The 20,476-nt window shown below is 35.7% G+C and overlaps 1 protein-coding gene across 2 annotated transcripts; it reads left to right on the top strand.

The window, feature by feature from the left end:
* The first annotated feature begins 825 nt into the window (after nucleotides 1-825).
* LOC133859848 (serine/threonine-protein kinase BLUS1) lies at nucleotides 826-20,274 on the top strand. 2 transcript variants are annotated; one of them, XM_062295396.1, is made up of 21 exons: nucleotides 826-1,202; nucleotides 6,661-7,077; nucleotides 7,444-7,698; nucleotides 8,239-8,363; nucleotides 8,504-8,548; nucleotides 8,646-8,727; nucleotides 8,846-8,914; nucleotides 8,990-9,160; nucleotides 9,260-9,325; nucleotides 10,594-10,662; nucleotides 10,796-10,936; nucleotides 11,079-11,143; nucleotides 11,466-11,672; nucleotides 15,447-15,538; nucleotides 15,638-15,714; nucleotides 16,853-16,978; nucleotides 17,067-17,109; nucleotides 17,193-17,239; nucleotides 17,938-17,999; nucleotides 18,080-18,131; nucleotides 19,870-20,274. In XM_062295396.1, exons 2-21 carry the CDS (start codon nucleotides 6,910-6,912, stop codon nucleotides 19,930-19,932), a joined length of 2,025 nt encoding a protein of 674 aa, XP_062151380.1. In that variant the 5' UTR covers nucleotides 826-1,202; nucleotides 6,661-6,909; the 3' UTR covers nucleotides 19,933-20,274. The 2 variants fall into 2 exon arrangements, with proteins under 2 accessions (XP_062151380.1, XP_062151382.1); XM_062295398.1 differs by having other exon boundaries at nucleotides 19,885-20,274.
* Nucleotides 20,275-20,476: the final 202 nt, after the last annotated feature.

Raw genomic sequence — 20,476 nt, forward strand, 5'->3', positions numbered from 1 at the left:
TTGAAGAAGCTCCACAAAAAGTCGAAAAGTGTTGGAAAAATGTTTTCACTTTTCAATCATTTAATTTTTTTTCTTCTTAAATATCAAAATTTCAAATGGATTTTAAGATGTAGTTCTATTACCAACACACTTTTTAAACAAATCACAATTTTTCAAGGATTGAGATTCTAACTTATCGGGCTGTCTGAAATCCAGGGACCCTAAGAGAGGGTGTTGTAGGGCTTACTTGCAACGGACAAATGAGTTTTGCATTTTAGACTACTCGAAGCAAGTGGGTTTCGCACCCTCTCTCTCTTAAGCTGCTCAAATTTTACAAAAATTAAGACAACCTCATATAATTTCCAAAAGGTACTAATAGAGGTGGACGCGGTTTTTAGGTCAACATAGTCGTCAAGATATTAGAGATGATTAGTAACGAATGGTGGAAAGTTTCGTCACCAACACGTTGTTTTGATTCGACCGTGAAGTTTTAGGCGTGGCATATTTAGCCGTTTTAATTTTCACATCATCTTTCCAATTTTTTTTTTGGGAAATTACATTTACTTCATCTAATTATCATTTTTTTATTTGCAATGTCTCTCTCGATGTTTTAATTTTTGCAATATCTCTCCGATTTATCGTTGAAGTTGCAATATCTCCCATTTTACAACCTAAAATAACAAAAAAATATCCTCTATAAAAAAAAAAGCAAGTCATTTTTTGTTTTATAAAGGATATTTTTGTCATTTTAAGTTGTGAAATAGGAATATTGAAATTTCAATAATAGATTAGGGAAATATTATAAAAATTACAACATTAGAGAAAACGTTACAAAAATTGAAAGCTAATTTGTTGGTTTCTGTTTTGGGATTTGACGTCGATCGGTGCAACGAGAGAGCCTACGACGGTCATATTGGAAAGCATTTTTGCTTTTTCAGTTTTCTATTTCCTTTCGGTATAAAGGGACGGTGAGAGATTCGATCCCTGGCCCTCAGACTTGGACAGTTGGATACAGAAAGACACACAGACAAATAGGAGAGAGAGAGAGAGAGAGAGAGAGAGAGAGAGAGAGAGAGAAGGGAGACATCTGAAACTCCATCGTCATCATCATCACCATAATCACCACCGTTCGTTCACGTCGAACTCCAGCTGAATCCACTTCGTTTTAACAGAGGCCCGTCAGATTCAGTCCTGGTTGGATGTACTTGCTTCTGAAACCCTAGGTCAGCCCGTATACCTGCCCGATAAATCTGCAGTTTTTAATTTTTTAAATTGTAATTTTGTTAACTGTGACTTTTATTTATTTTTATTGCAATTCACTGCTTTGTTGATTCGTTGAGCATGAATGTTTGATTCTTTTACTTTTGAAGTCAATTCAATGTTTTGGAATGAAATGGTTCCATTTGGGATTAGGTGAAGTTGGAAATTGAGTGATTGCAACTTCAAGTTGATGATTTGGGATGGGCTTGAAGTAGGAATTTGTTTCGTTGATATTGATTTATTTTACGATTATTTTGCTTATGGAAACTTGGAAATTTTGACTAGTAAATCAGAAAGCAAAGTATTTTTTTTTTTTTTGTTTTGTTTTTGTAAGTCATTGCTGTAAGTATTGCATTGGAACCTCAATTTAGGGTTTATGCGCAAAAACTGCTTTAGATACTGGTTTTGCGTACTTTCCAATCGAAAGAGATCGGACATTGCTTTAGCATTTGTTTGCCTGTGCAACAAATTAAGCCAGTGCTTGTTGAAGATGTTGGCGATGTGGCTCTTTTGGTAGTATCCTTTGATAAGCTTTGTTCTAGGGCTATTTGGAATTCAAAGATTGAGCTATTTTGAAAGTTTGATTCTTTTGTGTGCGTCAAATAGGAGTTTTTTGTTGTTGGGTTATTTGCATTGCAGTACTTGATTGAATGTCCTAGAAACCATTTTGATTGGAATTCCATAATGCACATGTTTTGTTGGTACCCCTTCATAAGGTATAAAAGGCATGCATTTATTTGATGAATTAACACAATCAGGGAAAGTAAATTTGTAACACCACAATCCAATAATCTGCATAGAAGCATACCTTCTATTTCTAATATCCTCAAATGGTCATGTCACAATAATTTCCACATGTTAACTAGGGCATCTATAATCTTCAAGCATCAATCAATATTATCCAAAGATTGTTTAATCTTAATACTCCCAAATATAATTTAAACATCTCTATTATACCAAATAAAATCCACAAGACACTTCAAAATATTCACAAATATTACATATTTCTGCAAAGTTGACAGAACACATATATCAAGCCTATACATAAAAAATAAATCACATAGGATTTTTTCTATCTAAATAGTCACCAAAAATCTCTCCAAGATTTGCAACCTTTTTGCTAAGCTCCAAGATCCTCAAATATCCCCTTTGTTGATACTATTAATTGCTATCTCTAAAAAAAAAAATGTAAATAAAATATAATGAGCAACCTCAGCAAGTAGAAATTATTAATCAAGGGAGTGATGTTGAGCTATTTACTAGTTGGAATTATATATACAAAACTTAATAAAACAATTCTCAAAAACAAGATATGAAAATATTTAATTTATAGCATTCAATAACTATGAGAATAATTTGTGCGCATGAGTAACTATTTTTATTGTGAGCAATCAAATAATGCAATGATTCAAATACATTAAAACCATCTCCCAAATGTCATACATGTTGTCAAACATTTTTGCCCCGTCTGACTGGGTTGTGCGGCTCCCATATTGGGACTGAGACCTCTTCTTGGGCAAGAAGAAGCGACCCCCCTTGAAGTCTCTAGCCATGGGACTGCCAATATACTTTCAGAAGAATTCACCCATGACCGATTACTATGTTGCCTCTCCCTTCAAAGCACACATAGTTGCATGATCCTACAATTTAGGATCCAAACTCTCGACGTCCTCATACAAGAACTAGTTTCGGTACCGAGCTTATAAATCTCACAATGCCATAGAGAGTTTTCAAATCATAATCAAAGTGCTCACAGATAAATGAATCATTTAGACAATTATACATAAAGTGCAAATTTCCCTTTTCTGAAAACAAAATATCAGATCTCATCATAAAATTCTCATCTGTCACAATGGTAACCCAATGACTTTCCAGATCAATCAGTGCAATTTGCATTTATAAACTTTCACATCTAAATTCCACAATGGCACTACTATATCAAATATAATATTGCATCATCAGTATAAAAATGTAGCTCGACTCGCTATTTGCATGATTTATTCAAACTTTCTCATTTACTTTGAGAATCAATGACAATAAAACATATGCACATGTATATACACCAAAATACATTTTATTTTGAAAATCTTTACTTTGGGCGTATTATTTTCATAAAATCCTTGATTAATCAGTTCTACTTACCTTAATTTCCTATACTACTACCACAGGGATTTACCACACCTCAGCTTATGCCACTTTGTTCCTAAAAATAAAATAATTAAATATCAATACCTAAAATAAAAATAGGTACTCTTTAAGCTATAAAATTAATTAAAGTCAGTTTCTCACTTATCTTTTTTCTCTCTATCTTTTTATTCTCACAACTTCTTCAACTTTGTCTTTTTCCAGAATATCTCTTTTTCATCCATTGCACACACAAACGTACAGAATCCATCCCCTCTCACTTTAAACCCATACTCTACTTCTCTTCTTATTCTCTACTCCTCCTTTTCCTATACGTAACAATGAACAATACAATCCTTCTCTTCCATACCATTGCCTCTTTCTTCTTAGACGTCATTCAACAAAGCAATGAGTTATCAAAGAAACAATCAAACATCATCAAGTAAATCAGCAGCAACCCAAAATCACCAAATCTGATTCCAACCACCCAAGACAGGAATTCAGTTCTACAAACATCCATTGGGTATTTCAAAATTATCAAAACTCATTCCAAATCACTAACCCCTCCACCAAAATTCCCAAAGAAACCATCAACAAAACTCCAAATGAAATTTCAAACACCCATTCTTTTCCATAGCCAAGAACACCAAATTACACCAAGATTTCCTTATAAAATCATCAAATAAACTAAAGAATAGAATTTTACCTTGGAGATGGAGGTTTCTAACTATCTCAAAATTTTCCCCCTTCTCTCTCTCTTTCTCTCTTTCCCTCACGTTCTCTCTCCCTCACGCCTCACTTTTTTTCTCCTCTTTTCCTTTTCTTTTCTATTGTACAAATGTGGTTTTGACGCTAGAGCTTTCTAGCTTCTTGGTCTGTGGTGAGGTGGGGTGAGTCACCCCCTTCACCACGTGTCCAATAATTTTTTTTTTTAATAAAATTACCAAAAGGCCCTTATTGTTTTGGGGTTATTACACAATTTGCCCCTTATAAAAATTTCGTCCCCAAAATTTCACTTACCAGAATCTTGAAATAATTGTGGATAGTTTCTTCTCATTTCGTCTTCGTGTTCCCACGAAGTTTCCTCCACGGAATGATTATGCCAAAGAACTTTTACCAATGGTATATATCACCTTTGTGCTCAATGTCTACTCCTTACGATCCAAAATTTGGACTGGAGTTTCTAAGTATGACAAATCCTCTTTAACTTGCAATGGTTCATAAACAATTGTTTGGGAAGGATTTGGAACATACTGTTAAAGTATTGATTAAGTGATTAAATTTACCTCTTTCTATCAGCTTAAGTTTTTAGGACAAATGGTAGTTTAACATGGTATCAGAGCCAAAGGTTGTGAGTTTGAACCTTGACTCCACCTCCCATTTCAATTAAATATTCCATGTGTTGAGCCTCACCTATTAAAAGGAAGTCTGAGTCCACACGTGAGGGGGAGTGTTAAAATATTGATTAAGTGATTAAATTTACCTCTTCTTATCAGCTTAAGTTTTTGGGACAAATGGTAGTTTAACACATACTTCCTCAACATGGATACATGAAATACATCATGAATACTCGATAATGCTGGTGGTAAAGCGATCTTATAGGCAACCAGACTAATCTTTTTTCACAATGTCAAACGGCCCGATATATCTGGGACTCAACTTACCCTTTTTCCCGAATCTCATAATTCCCTTCATTGGAGCTACTCGTAAAAATACATGATCACCAACTGAAAATTCTAAGTCTCTGCGTCTATTATCAGCATAGTTTTTCTGTCTACTTTGGGCTGCTTGTAATCTTTCCCTAATCATTGCGATCTTCTCACAAGTTTTTTGAACAATCTCTGGCCCTAAAATTTTTCGTTCACCAACCTCATCCCAACAAAGTGGAGTTCTGCATTTCCTTCCATATAAAGCCTCGTAAGACCCCATCCTAATACTAGCCTGATAACTGTTATTATAAGCAAATTCTACCAAAGGTAAATGATAAGTCCAACTACCCTTGAAATCTAGGACACAGGCTCTTAACATATCTTCTAAAATCTGTATAATCCTTTATGATTGGCCATCTGATTGGGGGTGAAATGCTGTGCTGAAATTCAACTTTGTTCCTAAGGCTCTATGCAGGCCACTCCAGAATCTTGAAGTAAAACGTGGATCTATGTCTGAAACAATGGATACTGGTACCCTATGCAACCTTACTATTTCCTTAATATAAAGCTAAGCAAATTTATTAAGAGGATAATTCATCCGAACAGGAATATAATGAGATGACTTTGTTAATCTATCAACAATCACCCAGATTGCATCTTGACCACCAGGAACTCTTGGTAAACCAGACACAAAATCCATTGAGATATGTTCCCATTTCCATTCAGGTATTGAAAGTGGCTGTAACAACCCGGCAGGTCTCTGGTGCTGAATTTTAACCTGTTGACAAATGAGACATTGCTCCACAAAATGAGCTATCTCTCTTTTCATACCATTCCGCCAATAAGTTGCACGAAGATCATACTAATCAAAAAAAAAAAAGTTTCACGAAGATCATGATACATTTTCGTACTACCCGGATGTACCGTATAAGGAGAACGATGAGCTTCTTCTAAAATTATTATTTTTATCTCTTGATCATTTGTTGTCATAATTCAATGTCTGGTAAACTGGGAATGGTATGCAGAAAGTCAAGAAATGCACAAAAGGAACAGATTTATGCAAAGTTTCTGAAATTGCTTCTTTTTATTCACATTCTTTGCTTGACAGGAGATTATGGAAATTTTTGTGTACCTTCTGCTGTTCCTGGTTTGAGTCGGAAACTAATGTAGGCAATGGCATCCTTTCCTATGTTGCTTGTCCACGCTGATGTTATCTTCCTCCGTTATGTTTATTGTGTTTCAAAATTATGTGGAAATCATTAATTTAAACTGGTAAAATGATTAATTGTTTTTGGTCCCGCGCCAATATCACCCTAATTACTGCCCTTTTGGTTTTCTAGGAGTTATCTGCTTATTTTTTCCTCGAGAAACGTTGGTTCTTTCATATTATGGATACACATCATACACAACATTTTGTTTGGTGTTGGGAACATATTTGGTAGGTCAGGATTTGAAAATATTAGCATGTGGTTCTGCTGTACACACTAGATATGGGATTGATAATTTGTAGAAGTGTTAAAGAATGATTATTTCTGGGCTCCTGACTTATTTAATGGTGAACAGTGATAGTATCAGGAATACATGATAACATTAGTAATTATATCCTTTCCTTATTGGAGCTAACAAATCTTGTATACACTGTTATCAGCTAGTGTTGCTCGTGGGTTGTTGAGAGTATTGGCCCTTCGGAGTTCTGGAAATCTTGGATAAAAAAAATTGTCTTGATGAAGTCACTGGATAAATTATCTATTTTGTGTTGAATAAAGGGAAAATGCTACCAAATTGGAAGAAACCCCACATTGAGTTGACACTTACCTCCTCAGCACACATTTTGTTCGTGTTCTCCGAAACATCTAGGAGTAAAGAGGGTGTTAATGGTGTTGTATAAGAAGGGACCATGGAGTATGTGTCAGAGAAAAAATTCCCTGTCAATGCAAATGACTATAAGTTATATGAAGAAGTTGGTGAAGGTGTCAGCGCCTCCGTATACAGGGCTCTCTGCGTTCCACTTAATGAGATAGTTGCAATCAAGGTTCTTGATCTGGAAAAGTGCAATAATGACCTGGTACACGCCTATTTATGCTAATCTCTCTTATACTTTAACATATTTATGTGTTTTTTTTTTTTTTTTTTTAAAAAAATTATACTTAAATTTAGTTGATATTTGATGGTTGGTACACATTTATATTTGGTTTGTACTTGTTATCACTTGCAAGATGATTGGCTGTATCAGCAGTTGTAGGATGCTTGAATTTTTGGAACTATTTTCTTAGAGAATTGATTGCAACACTGTCTGTTGACTTCAGTTTCTTATGAAAAGAAAGAGAGACCAATTAATCAATAATTATGTGAAATACTGCTACTGTCATTTTGATATGTATATATATATTTTCTTTTCTTTTCTTGTCTTTTTCTTTTTTAAATTACGTAGGATGGTATCCGGCGAGAGGTACAAACAATGACCTTGATTGATCATCCAAATGTGTTACGGGCGCATTGTTCTTTCACTACTAGCCACAGCCTTTGGGTTGTGATGCCATACATGGCTGGTGGGTCCTGCCTTCATATAATGAAATCTGCCTATCCTGAAGGTTTTGAGGAGGCTGTTATTGCTACTTTATTGCGTGAGGTTCTGAAAGCTCTTGTTTATCTTCATGCCCATGGATTTATCCATAGAGATGTGAAGGTAACATACTGCGGCAGCTTATCTCATTCTTCCAATGATTTTTGTGCTTTATATCTGCAGGACAGCACCATTTAGTCAGTTATTGTTTCCACTATAAATTATGGATTGTTAATGTCCTGTTTCATAAAAAAGTATGAAAATAGCTTCCTAAAGCCAAGAGCTCCTGATGATAATTAAATGTTATATCATATAATATCTCATATTATGCAGGGGAGACCTGTCTTTTGCTTTTGAGAAGAGATAAATAACCTATGGTTTTTTGGTATTTTGTAGAATTCCTGAGTTCACATATATCTCTTTTTATCTGTATGTAGCATGTGACAATCCAGCTTTATATGTCTGTTTTCTTGTCTATATTACAGCTAGGATATGTTCTGCTTCACATGTCATTTTTTTCTTCTTCTTCTTCTCTCTTCTTCTTTTTTTTTTTTTTTTTTTTTTTTTTTTTTTTTTTTTTCATTTTCTCAATCCTGTTTCCTTTTTCTCATAAATTGCACTGTGTTGATTTTTCTTATTAATGTTTCTAACTGTGGTTTGCAGGCTGGGAATATCTTAATTGATTCTAATGGTGCAGTCAAGCTAGCTGATTTTGGTGTATCAGCATGCATGTTTGATACTGGAGATAGGCAACGTTCCAGAAATACTTTTGTTGGGACTCCATGCTGGTACATTTTCTTCTGATTTTTTTTTCTTTGGCCTTCCATATTTGCCACTTCCTGAGGAACTAGAGTCTTTGATTCGTCAAGGCGATTAAATTTTTCTAAAAAAACTGAGAGTTCTTTTGTTTTGTTTTTTCCTTGGTCAGGATGGCTCCAGAAGTTATGCAGCAATTGCATGGTTATGACTTCAAGTCAGTAGTTTGCTTATCTGATCTATGTTTTTTTGGTCCCTTTTTTTTTTTTTTTCCTGGTTGCTCAATCTTATTGTTTTATAATCTTTGTAAATAGAGCGGACATATGGTCATTTGGAATAACAGCACTTGAACTTGCTCATGGCCATGCCCCATTTTCTAAGTACCCGCCAATGAAAGTAAATTTCTGAGTTTCTTGTGCTTTAAAATGCTTTTGTATACTGGATTTTTTTTTGGCTATCTTTACAGCATAAGTTCACAATTTGATCTTTTAGCCTTGTTTATTTATTCATGCAGGTTTTGTTGATGACTTTACAAAATGCACCTCCAGGTTTGGACTATGAAAGGGACAGAAAATTTTCAAAGGTTTTGTTGTTTACTCGAAACTCTCTTTCAGCTAGCGCTCTAGAATATTTTTATTGAAGGGCTTTACTTTTCCAGTCTTTCAAAGAGATGGTAGCCACTTGCTTGGTGAAGGATCCAAAAAAACGTCCAACTTCAGAAAAGCTATTGAAGCACCCTTTTTTCAAACATGCACGCCCATATGATTATTTGGCTCGTGCCATTCTTGAGGGCCTTTCTCCTTTAGGTGATCGTTTTAGGATGCTGAAGGTCTCTTGCTTATCTGAACTCTCTCTTTCTAGTTTGTAAATTCTGTTTCAGAGATGGTATTTTTGATATAGTTCTTCTGGGTTGTCTTTTCTGTTTCAGGCAAAAGAGGCCGATCTTCTTGTGCAGAACAAAGCTCTCTATGGGGATAAGGAGCAGTTATCGCAGGTGAGAATTCTTCGAAGTCATTGTAAAGAACAAATAATATTGCATTCTACTCCCATGTCGTTCCTTCTCTTGCTCAATATTTTTTGCTTTCTGATGTGAAATGAGTATGTGATATTCATCCTCTCTAAAATGAGCTTCTTCTTTGGCCAATGGTCTTTGAACCAAGTGGCATCTCCTACCCCTAGTTAGCAAGGTGTTCAAATCTTACCTGGAAAAAGAAAATCTGTCAAAGTCATTTGAGACAATCTTGTGGTAGAATTTTCAATACTATAGATACATTGTATTCCCGATTTTGCTCTCTCTCTCTCTCTCTCTCTCTTCATCTTACTCACTTTATGAGGTCAGGGGAGGGGCTCCAAAATAGGAAAAAAAAAGACTAATAATCTTGAGGATAGCTCATGTGACGAGAACACAAAATCCCTGCACTTTTGCACATTTGAAAGCAAGTGTTGGGGGACTCTCTTACAAGAGTTTAAATTGGTATTAGACATACATGCCTATTGCTTATTTGTCAACACATCTCCAAGACATTATTCATGATGGGGAAAGAACAGTGGATTTGTGTGGGACTATCACGTTATGTCTGTGATGTTTTTGTTTTAATGCGTTTATCCGCTAACTACGGTTGGCAAGGAATGATCTATAGTAGAAACCATGGAGCTGCATGAATTATTTTCCTGTATCAGTGTTATGGGGTTGCTTCCTGTAATCTGCAAGCAAAGAAGGAAAAGAAAAAAGGGCGCACTTCTCAGTTCTCGGCATTTTCCATGCTGGGGGGAGGGGGAAACTAAAAGAAGGGGGCATTTTTGGTTTTCCACACTGGGGGGCAAAACTAAAAGGTTTTTTTTTTTTGGGTGGGGGATTAATTTTTGGGGGTCCACTCATAAAAATTATTTTATAGGGAATTTTGATTTTTTTTTTTGTTTGGGCCCCCCCACTCTGTAAGATGGTTCTGCCCCTGCTTATTGGATGATTTTACATTTCCGAGGGATTTTATACCTGGTTTTATTTATTTTCATTACCTCATTTTGTGTTCAAGTTGGTTCCTCTACTGCTGTTTTAATGTTTCTATCCTCGTGGTTGCTTGTATTCCCTCATTCTTTACTTGATTACTGATACATTAAGAAAGTAACTGATTTTTATATCCATACTCACTTATGTATTTGTGCACATGCATTAAGAAGACTCTTTCAAATATAGAAGCATATATGTCCTGGTTTTTGAAAAATTCAACGACACCCTGAATGCAAATTCTTGTAATTTTGCAGCAAGAGTACATTCGAGGCATAAGTGCCTGGAATTTCAACCTTGAAGATTTAAAAACTCAGGCTGCCCTTGTAAGTAGTATCAGTTACTAGTTTTATGTGTAATTACTTTATTTTGTAAAACTATCTTGGCCGAAGGCTTTCCTTAGTGAAAGCTATACCCATTGCTCTGCTTTGTCTTATTTTAGCACTGTATTGCTTGCAGATTCAGGATGATGGCATGCCAAATTCTGAAGATCTGGATGCTTGCAAGAAGCAAAAAGACAGGCATGATGGTGTTGGATTTCCAGCAGAGAGACTGTCCCATGAAAGCGCCAACCATTCAAATGCTCCACCTAATCAGGAGGTATCACTACCAGTGCTAAAATATGCTTTTGGTGTTCTTATTTTTTCAGTGTAATTGCATTTATGTTCTGAAGTTCCCTTGAATATTTGAATTTTGAGTAAATTCTTCCATATATTTGACATCTTCTTTCTGTTTGCTTCAGGACGGGTTCGATGATTTAGAGAGTTCACTTGCTTCATTTCCTATAAAACCTCTTCAAGCACTCAAGTATGACTTTTTTTTTTGGGGAGGAGGGGGGGGGGGGGGGGGGGGGGGATTCGCCTCATGTCCATTGTTATTTACCTAGTGTGCTATATAATCTTTTCCGAGGACCATCATATTGAAAAATATCTTAATCTCATTCTGTCGAAAGAGAATTGCTACCTTAAGTAGTTTATTGCATGCAGTGTTTTTTGATGTTTGCAGCTATTAATTGTTAATCTCTTTTTAACATCATTTTCATTTTTTGCATTAAATCATTTGCCAATATATTTAGCAGTCTGATTTTTATCAGTACATTTCATCTTATATTTAATGTCTTTTGATGCAGAGGTTGTTTTGATGTCTTTGAGGATGATGTGATTGCGAGTAGTCCTAGAGCTGTGGATCAAGAGAATGGAAGAAATGAGGGTGAGTGTTCCGGACAGAGTAGTATTTTACCACGTCATGTCATTCCTGAGCATAAAATTTTTTTGAGCGGTACACTACTACCAGAGAATGCTCTTTCTCCTAAAAAGGTTATTGGTGATGGGGAAAGGTAAGCCAGTTCCTTTTAAATTTGACTTTGTTGCTGTTGCCCTTCTTCTTCTTCTTTTACTCGCACAATATTAGTCATTAAGAGGATGTCCAGAAATGAACTTATGAGTAGATCTTTCTTTTAAATTTGCTCTCCCACCCATTAATGAAGAGATATCTTGTTGTTTTTCCAATAACACATTGTTATTCGCAACCTCATATTTTATTTTTGTTTTTCTAAAAAAAGTAATGCAATTCATTAATAAGCGTAGATGGGCGTAACTTTAGTATACAGGATGTATACAAAAGAGAACTCCCACTAATGATTAAAAGAACAGAAATCCATAAATTCAGGAAAGTTAGAAAAATGTGAGAAATAATACGCGCATCCATATATATAGCGTTTTGACCAAGATGTTTCTTGAGTTCTTCCACCTACATCTCACGATCTTGAAAATATCTTGCATTTTGCTCTCTATATGCTCCACATTAAGCACAAAGGAGACATCCTCTAAACAACTAAAACTGAATGAGTTTCTAATTGACCTCGCCAACAATCTAACAATTCTATCATCTTTCTAGGCATAACCCATTATACTCCAAAAAGGCGAAATCCCATTCCGTAACTCTTGCCACTTCACAATGGAGAAGAAGATCTATAGATTCCCTGTTCCTTTTGTACATGCAACACTAGTCCACTACTATTACTTTTTTCTTTCTTAGGTTATCCAACGTCAGAATCTTCCGGGAGCTGCCGTCCTCACTGTCAATGGAACATTTGACTCTTCAAATACTTTTTCAAGGAAAAAATGAACCTCCTGAACTAGATAGCTCTTGAAAAAACGACCTTCAAACTTCTCCCTCTCTGAAGGGATCCACCAAATACGATTCTCACCACCTTGTCTCAATCTGAGGGAATAAAACAAACCATAAAATGCAATCACCAAATCGACCTTCCGATCATGTATATATATAATAAAAGATAAGTTCCACTGAAGATTATCATTAGAAAACTGCATATTATTTGCAACCCACGTCTCCTTACAACAACCAACTAAAGAACTCCGGAAAAGATTCCTTCAGTGGTTGATCCCCACACCATAAATCACATCAAAATCTAATCTTAGTTCCATCTCCGACTTCATATCTGACCAATCTCGAAAAAACTCATCACTCCATTCTAATATGTTTCCATACTCCAACTCGAAAGGGTCCATCTACCTCCTTAAAACACCAACCTCCGCTCATACTATCACATTTTGCTTCCACCACCAGTCTCCACAAAGCTTCCTTATCCATAGCGTAACGCCATAACAACTTACTCAGCAATGCTTGATTAAATTGAATCAAGTTTCTTACCCCCGGTCTACCAGTTTGTTTCGGAGAACAAATTTTTGACCAATTAACTAAATGGAACTTAAACTCTTTATTGATACCTCTGATCTCTCCATAAAAATTCTTGCTAAAGCTTCTCAAGCCTATTTGCTACTCCAATTGGAATAGGATCAAGGTTAACCTACCTCCCTTTGACAAATAGAGCCTTTTCCAACCAGCCAACCGTCTTTCTATTTTGCTACAATGCTGCTCCATATAGAAATAGACTATTAGACTTGTATGGTGCACCCAATGGGAGACCTAAATATTTCATCGGTAACAAAGCCACCATACACCCCACAATACCGGTCAAACCTTCTACATCATCCACCTCACCAACTGAAATTAACTCCAATTTTGATAAATTAATCTTTAACCCCGATACCACTTCAAAGCATAAAAAGAGATTGCAGATTATGAAGATGTTCACAATTAGCCTCACAAAAGATCAACGTGTCATCCGCAGATAAAATATGAGACATAACCAATTATGCATTATTTATTGACCCCTCCCTAAAACCAGATAAAAGCCCCATGTTCATTGTGGCCGACATCCTACTTAGAGCCTCCATATCAACTACAAAAAGTATAGGAGATAATGGATCCCTTGTCCTAAACCACGGGAACTACTAAAGTAATCAGAGGGGGCTCCATTTATTAAAACGAAGAATCGCACCGTAGATATACAAAATGCTATCCATGTTCACCATTTCTCCCCAAAACCGCTTTTCTTCAACAAATATGACAAGAAATCCCAATTTACATGATCATAGGCCTTCTCCAGATCCAATTTGCACAACAAGCCAGGAACCCTTGATCTGATTCAATTGTTAATACACTCATTGGCAACCAAAACTGAATCAATAATCTGTCTCCCCTTAATAGATGCATGCTGAGAATTTTGATGATCATCTCCAGCACCTATTTCAATTTGTTCCATAGTACCTTAGATATTATTTTATAAACACCACCCACTAGACTGATTGGACAAAAATCCTTAATATTCACACCACCAACTTTCTTTGGGATAAGAGAAATGAAAGTAGCGTTAATACTCTTCTCAAAACTCCCTTACCATGAAACTCTCTGAATACTGCCATAATATCCTCTTTAAGGACCTCCCGACATGTCTGAAAAAAACCCAAAGAAAACCCATAAGGACCTGGAGCCTTTTAACATTCAGTTCAATAATACTCTTCATTAAGCATATGTATGCCCCTCCCCTTTCCTTTATCTCATGTTTGATGATGTATGAAGTTTTTCTCAATGAAACTGTTAGATATAATCATTGAGCTTTCTTTATATATATATTTTTTTAATTTGGTTCATGGAAAAATTTAAATTGATATGACAATTATGTGGTCTTCTGATATGCTTTTTAAAATAATTGACTGAAAAGGATCTTTGTCAGTATATGGTTTTGTGGAGTTGCTATTTGAAGCGCTGTATGGTTTCTGTTGAAATTTGAAACCATTTTGCCAGAAATATGGTTGGTTTGCTTGAAGCCTTGTCTTGCCTAAATGCAATGTCTTGAAACATAAGGAGTTATGGCTTTGGTGGTAACATGTATGCTGTTCAGTTTGCTTTATCCCTGTTTTTCTTTATAGATGTCCTCCTATGGGAACTGCTCTTTTTCGGTTCTGTTTTCGTAGATAGATATATCATTGAGCTGCTTGGAGTGATGTGACGTCAAATGCGAGGTGGTAGACCTTTAGGTGATATGTATTTCTGGAAACTTGAATGCACTTTTTACATGGCATTGTGGCAAATGTGAACATAGTTGTAAAATATGAGGTGGTAGATCTTTAGTTGATATGTATTTTTGGAAACTTGGATGCACTTTTTACATGGCATTGTGGCAAATGTGAACATAGTTGTAAAATATGAAGTGATGTTATATGTTAAAGCTGGCCTACTGAAGAGTTAGTATGTGGTGGGGTTGCTTGGGTTTACATCGCAACAGCTTTGTTTGACAATCCTAACTGTTCACTGTCCAATGCAGTGTTTGTAAGCTTGTTTATTTTTTTTTTAGCGCACTGAAAATATTTATAAACGTTAATACGCATTGTAAATACACCAACACCCTTCACTTCATTTTGCTTGAACTCTTTGGTAACTCTTCTTGAAGTCTCTTTGGACACTGGGTCCCAACTGAGCAACAATGGTGAGTATTATGTTCTGATTTTATTGGATTTTAACTGGTTTGAGATGCTGTTCAATTATAAGTTTTGCTTTATCAGCATTGGTATTTCCATTAGAAGTGTGCTTGCTATTTTGATGTGCATCATTATGTTGTCTTGTAGCTTATCAAAAGCAAAAATCGTTGTCGTGTAGTTGACGCTATATACACTTATAATTTCCATGTACTTTGAAAATTTGGAGTTAGTAAGCTGTAATAACCTGTGTTGAAAATGTTATAAAGGGATCATCTACAATCCAAATTTCAAGGCGACCGTAGCTATAGTGGTTCATTGTTGTATCGTCAGAAGAAAGATGGCAATAACATTTCATCCGGTATGTCTATTGTGATTTTCTTGCTTTTAGATGTCACGTTTTTAGTACTTCAAAAAAATTGAATCTGGTATTACTGCATCTACTATTCTACTCATGCAGTTGAGGATACGTCAGAAGGATCAGTTGTACAGCGTAAGGGGCGCTTTAAGGTCACTTCAGCAGACCTCAGTCCCAAGGTATATATGCGTTCATAGGCTATCATCTCTAGTCAACCTAAATCAGCATGTGGATTGCATGAGTCTGATATCATATTTCAAAAGCAGCCAACCGTATTTGAGTTTTTAATCATTGGACTGATGAATGTTTGTAGGAATTATTTTCAGAACTTTTGCTCTTTCTGGGACCTGATTATGGGGGTTACATGCATTTGATCTATGTTTCCCTTGTACTCAGGTTGCTTCTCTTTTGGCATGTTTGACAATATATTTATTTGTATGTTGAATTACTAAATGTTGATCATAACATTCACCTGGGGAGCTTTCACTTGGGCTTAGCCTTTTATGTGAAATAAAGCTGAGATCTGAAAGGAACACCTTTTTTACCAGTGCTAATTAATTCAGACAATAAACTACCTTTTACTGAAATTGCCAGCTCCATTATGAATTAAATTAGCACAAATTTTCCTGTTTTCCCAAGTTTAATTGTTTATGGAAGCAACAGAACTTACCAGATAACTGGCACGTTTCAATCTTCTTAAGGGAAAGGTCCTGAGTTCTCAACCCCATGAAAGGGGAGAAGAGGGTGGAGGGTAAGCCTCCATTTGTTTTGCCCAGTTTTTAAGTGAAAGAAGTCTATGGAAGCAATGAGTGAAATTATCAAATAAAGTATGTATGGAGTTTCGTTGTAATGAATTTCATATTATAGCAAGACAGTCCACCCATTTATAAATAATGAACACCTGCTTCTGTATAGCATAGATCGTCACGTTGTACGAATTGCAGTTTCAGTGGCACTGCTATCCTGAAGTTTGGCAGCAGGATATAGTGTCACATTTATTTTGGGTGCAATTGACATGCCCATCTCAATGTAAACTTATAAAGAGGCACTGCTTCTTATGCAAAGCTTTCTATTTATTTTGGTTTGAATTTATTCACCACCTCTTTCTTGCTCGGCATGCTTGGAGGTTTTATGCCAATTCTTGTGAATTTTCCTCTAATTCTTTTCCTTGTGAACTTAGGGTAGGACATATTAATTCTGATTGGTTTTGTTTGAATTGGTTTGATGCTTGAATTTGTGAAAATAGGTATGGAACTTAGCAAATTATCTTTTAGGCAATGGCTTTGTAACCATTGCCATTCTTTTCTCCATACACAGGGTCCAACGAACGGCATAGTTGGCCCAATTTCTGGGGGTTCAACCAGTCCAACAACCCCTAACCTTACACCTGCGTCAATTCTCCAGTCTCTGCAATGTATTTTTCAGCAGAACGTCATGCAAAGGGTATGTTCACATTTATATTTCCTACCGTACAATGTAGAGATATTATGTCTCAAAACATTTATTTTTTGTTTTTTCTAAATATTGACAGGAAGAACTTATTAAATTGATCAAGTATGTGGAGCAAACCTATGGTATGTATCTCATCGTGATCATTCACATCTTTCCTGATTAAGTGAATGATTTTGTTGGATTTGACCCCTTATGCTTGATACAGGCAAGCATGCAGAGTCAGCTGAGGCTGTCACAAGTGACCTGTTGCAGGTATTCTCTTTTGTTGGAACATCTAAAATTATTGCTTTCTAAATGCACTTAAATTGCAGAGACTATTCTACTTTAAGTAGTAATAAGCTATATTTAAATTTTACAGTATCTTACAAAAAAATAAAAATAAAAATACAGTTGTAAAAGAGAGCAATCACCTAGAGCATGTATAGAGTAGTAACTTAGATTTTTGCCTGTTGAAATTATCAAGTGGATATTAGATTTGAAAACTTGGGTTAAGATGTGGCCAGCTGAGACCCTCCCATCCTACTGGTGATTCTTTTAATTGGAGATCAAATTCATGGGTTTGGCTGCAATAGCGTTCAATCATTCAAGAATGGGTCGGAATAATCAGATGATTTGGATATGCACATATGTTGCAAAATGGTTTCGTTATTTGTTGATATTTTTTCTGATAACATTGATAACATCCAAACCATCCAGTAATAAGGGCTATGTTATTCAAACACATAAAAAATGGTTGCAAACACAAAGTTATTAATGGCCATGCTTGGCCTAGAGGAAGCTATCTGGGTTTAATAGTGGTAGAACAGAATCTCAGAGAAAAAAATCATCATTCTATTGACTTATTATGAGGGAAGATTTATAAAACTATTAATTTGAAGGAAGTAATCCAGTGTGTAGACAACAGTTTCTTGTCATTTGATTAAATGATCTCAAATTTGAGCAACTTGCAGATGCCTCCTTCTACCACCAGGGAGAGAGAGCTGCAGTCTAAGCTGATTCATCTGCAACAAAGGTACATGAAACTCAATGATTTCTAAATACATGTTTTCCTATCTGATCTCATGCTCAACTGAATCTCATCTTCAATGTCAGTATTAGGAGCCTTGATGAGGAATTGCAGAGGCATAAGATGAAAAATGCCCAGGTGTGTATTTGTGTAAGATGGATCACGTTTGCTTTGTTGGCCTATTATAAACAGTTGTGATTTGCATCTTTTATTGACTGCGCATGGCTTTTGTTACTTTTTCCTGCTTGATCTCATCTTTGATTGCACTTTGTTAGAAGTAAATCAGTTCTGAGGTACTTAATACCAAAGACCAAAAAAAAAAAAAGAGAGAAAAGAATTGGTGAAAATATGGTTTTGGTTCCTGAATTATGTTTTAAACTCCAATTTTGTTGTTTATCAATAATTTCAATTTAGTTCTTAGAGTTTTAAGAACATCTCCAAGTTATTCCTACTATCTTTATCGTGATTAGGTGAATGACAACTGCTGATGTATTTGTTTTGTTTTTTGTTCTTCTATTTGCCCTTAAATCTCTGTTGTGGCACATGAGATCACATGCAATTTTCATGTAGTCAAAAAAGATGGAGACATGTGACATGCACATTACGTGTTACGTATTTTGGGTTTGTTGCTGTGGTGGCTCCATAGGTTCTAATTTTGTGAGACCTGCATGTAACCTAATGTACTACATAAGCACTAGATAGAAAATGTTTATCACATCAGTAATTGTTGTTTGTATAGTAATGGTAAGGCAGGGTAAGGATATTGATATTATTGAAGTGTTTCTAAAACTTCAAGAAATAAATATAAATAATCGATAGTTCAGAAACAAACTTAAAATCTAATATGTGGTTTAGGGATTAGTATCTAATTTTGCCAAAATAAAAAAAAAATCAGTTTCGAGGCATACTTACGACTGCTTGATTTTGTCAACTAACCTGGCTCAGTAAGTCCTTTCTTCCGTGATGATCTATGTTGTATTTGAATTTTCAAAGTTTTTATAAAACATTAGTGCCTAGAAGCCATTGTTGACTTTTCAACCTCTACGAACCATTCTAACCAAGTGTGCTAGGCCGCTGGCACAGTTTTTGTCATTTGACATGGCAAAACAGTATGACTGGGTGCCTGAGTTGGTTTGTGACACTCATACATGTCATTTTCAACAGGAGACAAATATTCTTGCTGGTTGGCAAGTATATATGCATTACTTGTAAACTTATTAACGAGAAACTTCATTTACTCCTTGATCTTTCGTTACTTTTGCAATTATACCCGTAAACTTTAAAAAGTGTCAATGTCGGATCGTCATCTTTCAAAAGTTTGCATTGTTAGGATTTTTTGTTATCTTAATGGAGGACACCAAAATACCAAAAATGCCCGTTTAAAAAAAATTGGAAATTTGAAAAACGGCTGACCCACGGCCAAGGGCGAGGTCAAGCAGTAAAGCTCAGCCCTTGGATGCACTTGTTTTTTTTTTGTTTTTTTATTTTTACGAGTGCTGATCGAAGAGCTGATGTTTACTGTCACATCATCCAGTTATATGGTAGTTGTATAGCATTACTCCTGTGAATAATACCATGGCATGTATGTGCCTGCGCCTCTTTCATTTTCTCCACCAAATCATGAATAGAAAGCTTAGCTTTTTCCTTCCTAATTTATTCTTGATTTGTTGATTGTTAGCGATCCTTCTTTAGTTAAGTAGTTTATTGTTCCCGTTTTCTTGTGTCTTAGAATGTTTCTCGTCCCAATTTGTTGCTGTGGTATGAGAATGGCAGGGTGGATTGGAGTTGGTCTTTCAATGCACGATTGAAGTAGATTCTTAGGGTGGTTAAACTTGTTTCTCTCTGTTTTTCACAAGGCATTATTGTCACTGATCAGTCTTGGGATGTGCAGTTAGAAAGGCAAATAAATGCTTTGGTGAACAAAGAGGAAAAAGTCTAGCAAAGAGGATGAAGCCTAATGATGTTTTTCAAATTACTGCCGCGGTGTGAACAAAAAAAATAAAAAGAAAAAAGAAAAGAAAAAGAAGCATAATTCCTTCGTACTTTGTTGGTGAAGAAGCGTAATTTGTAGCGCCTGATTATTTCTTCAGCGGCTAGTGAGGGTCTGTCTCTAAGGCACTTCTGAGGTATAGGGCATTTTTTATTGTATTTTAGTGTATCATATGTGTGACCGTGTGTTAAGCCAGATACCCAATTTTGAAATGCCGTTCAAATCGAACTGTGTAACGTGTAATTTATTGACTGCATAATGTAATTATATTACAGTTTGGTTCTCTCTCTCTCTCTCTCTCTCTCCAAAGGTGTGTGCTTTTGTTGGTGGCATGCTCCTGTGTTTGCTTTTTCGTCTTGAGTACTGAAGTTTAGATGCTTCCTTTTGCCTTTTTTTTATTAATCAAAGGGGGAAAGAGAAACAAATTACAACTAAGCATGAAATGGGGTCAAACAGCATTGGAGGAAGTTCTTCGGGATGTTCTATAAAGACT

Source organism: Alnus glutinosa, chromosome 2, assembly GCF_958979055.1.
Source record: "Alnus glutinosa chromosome 2, dhAlnGlut1.1, whole genome shotgun sequence".
Classification (NCBI taxonomy): domain Eukaryota; kingdom Viridiplantae; phylum Streptophyta; class Magnoliopsida; order Fagales; family Betulaceae; genus Alnus; species Alnus glutinosa.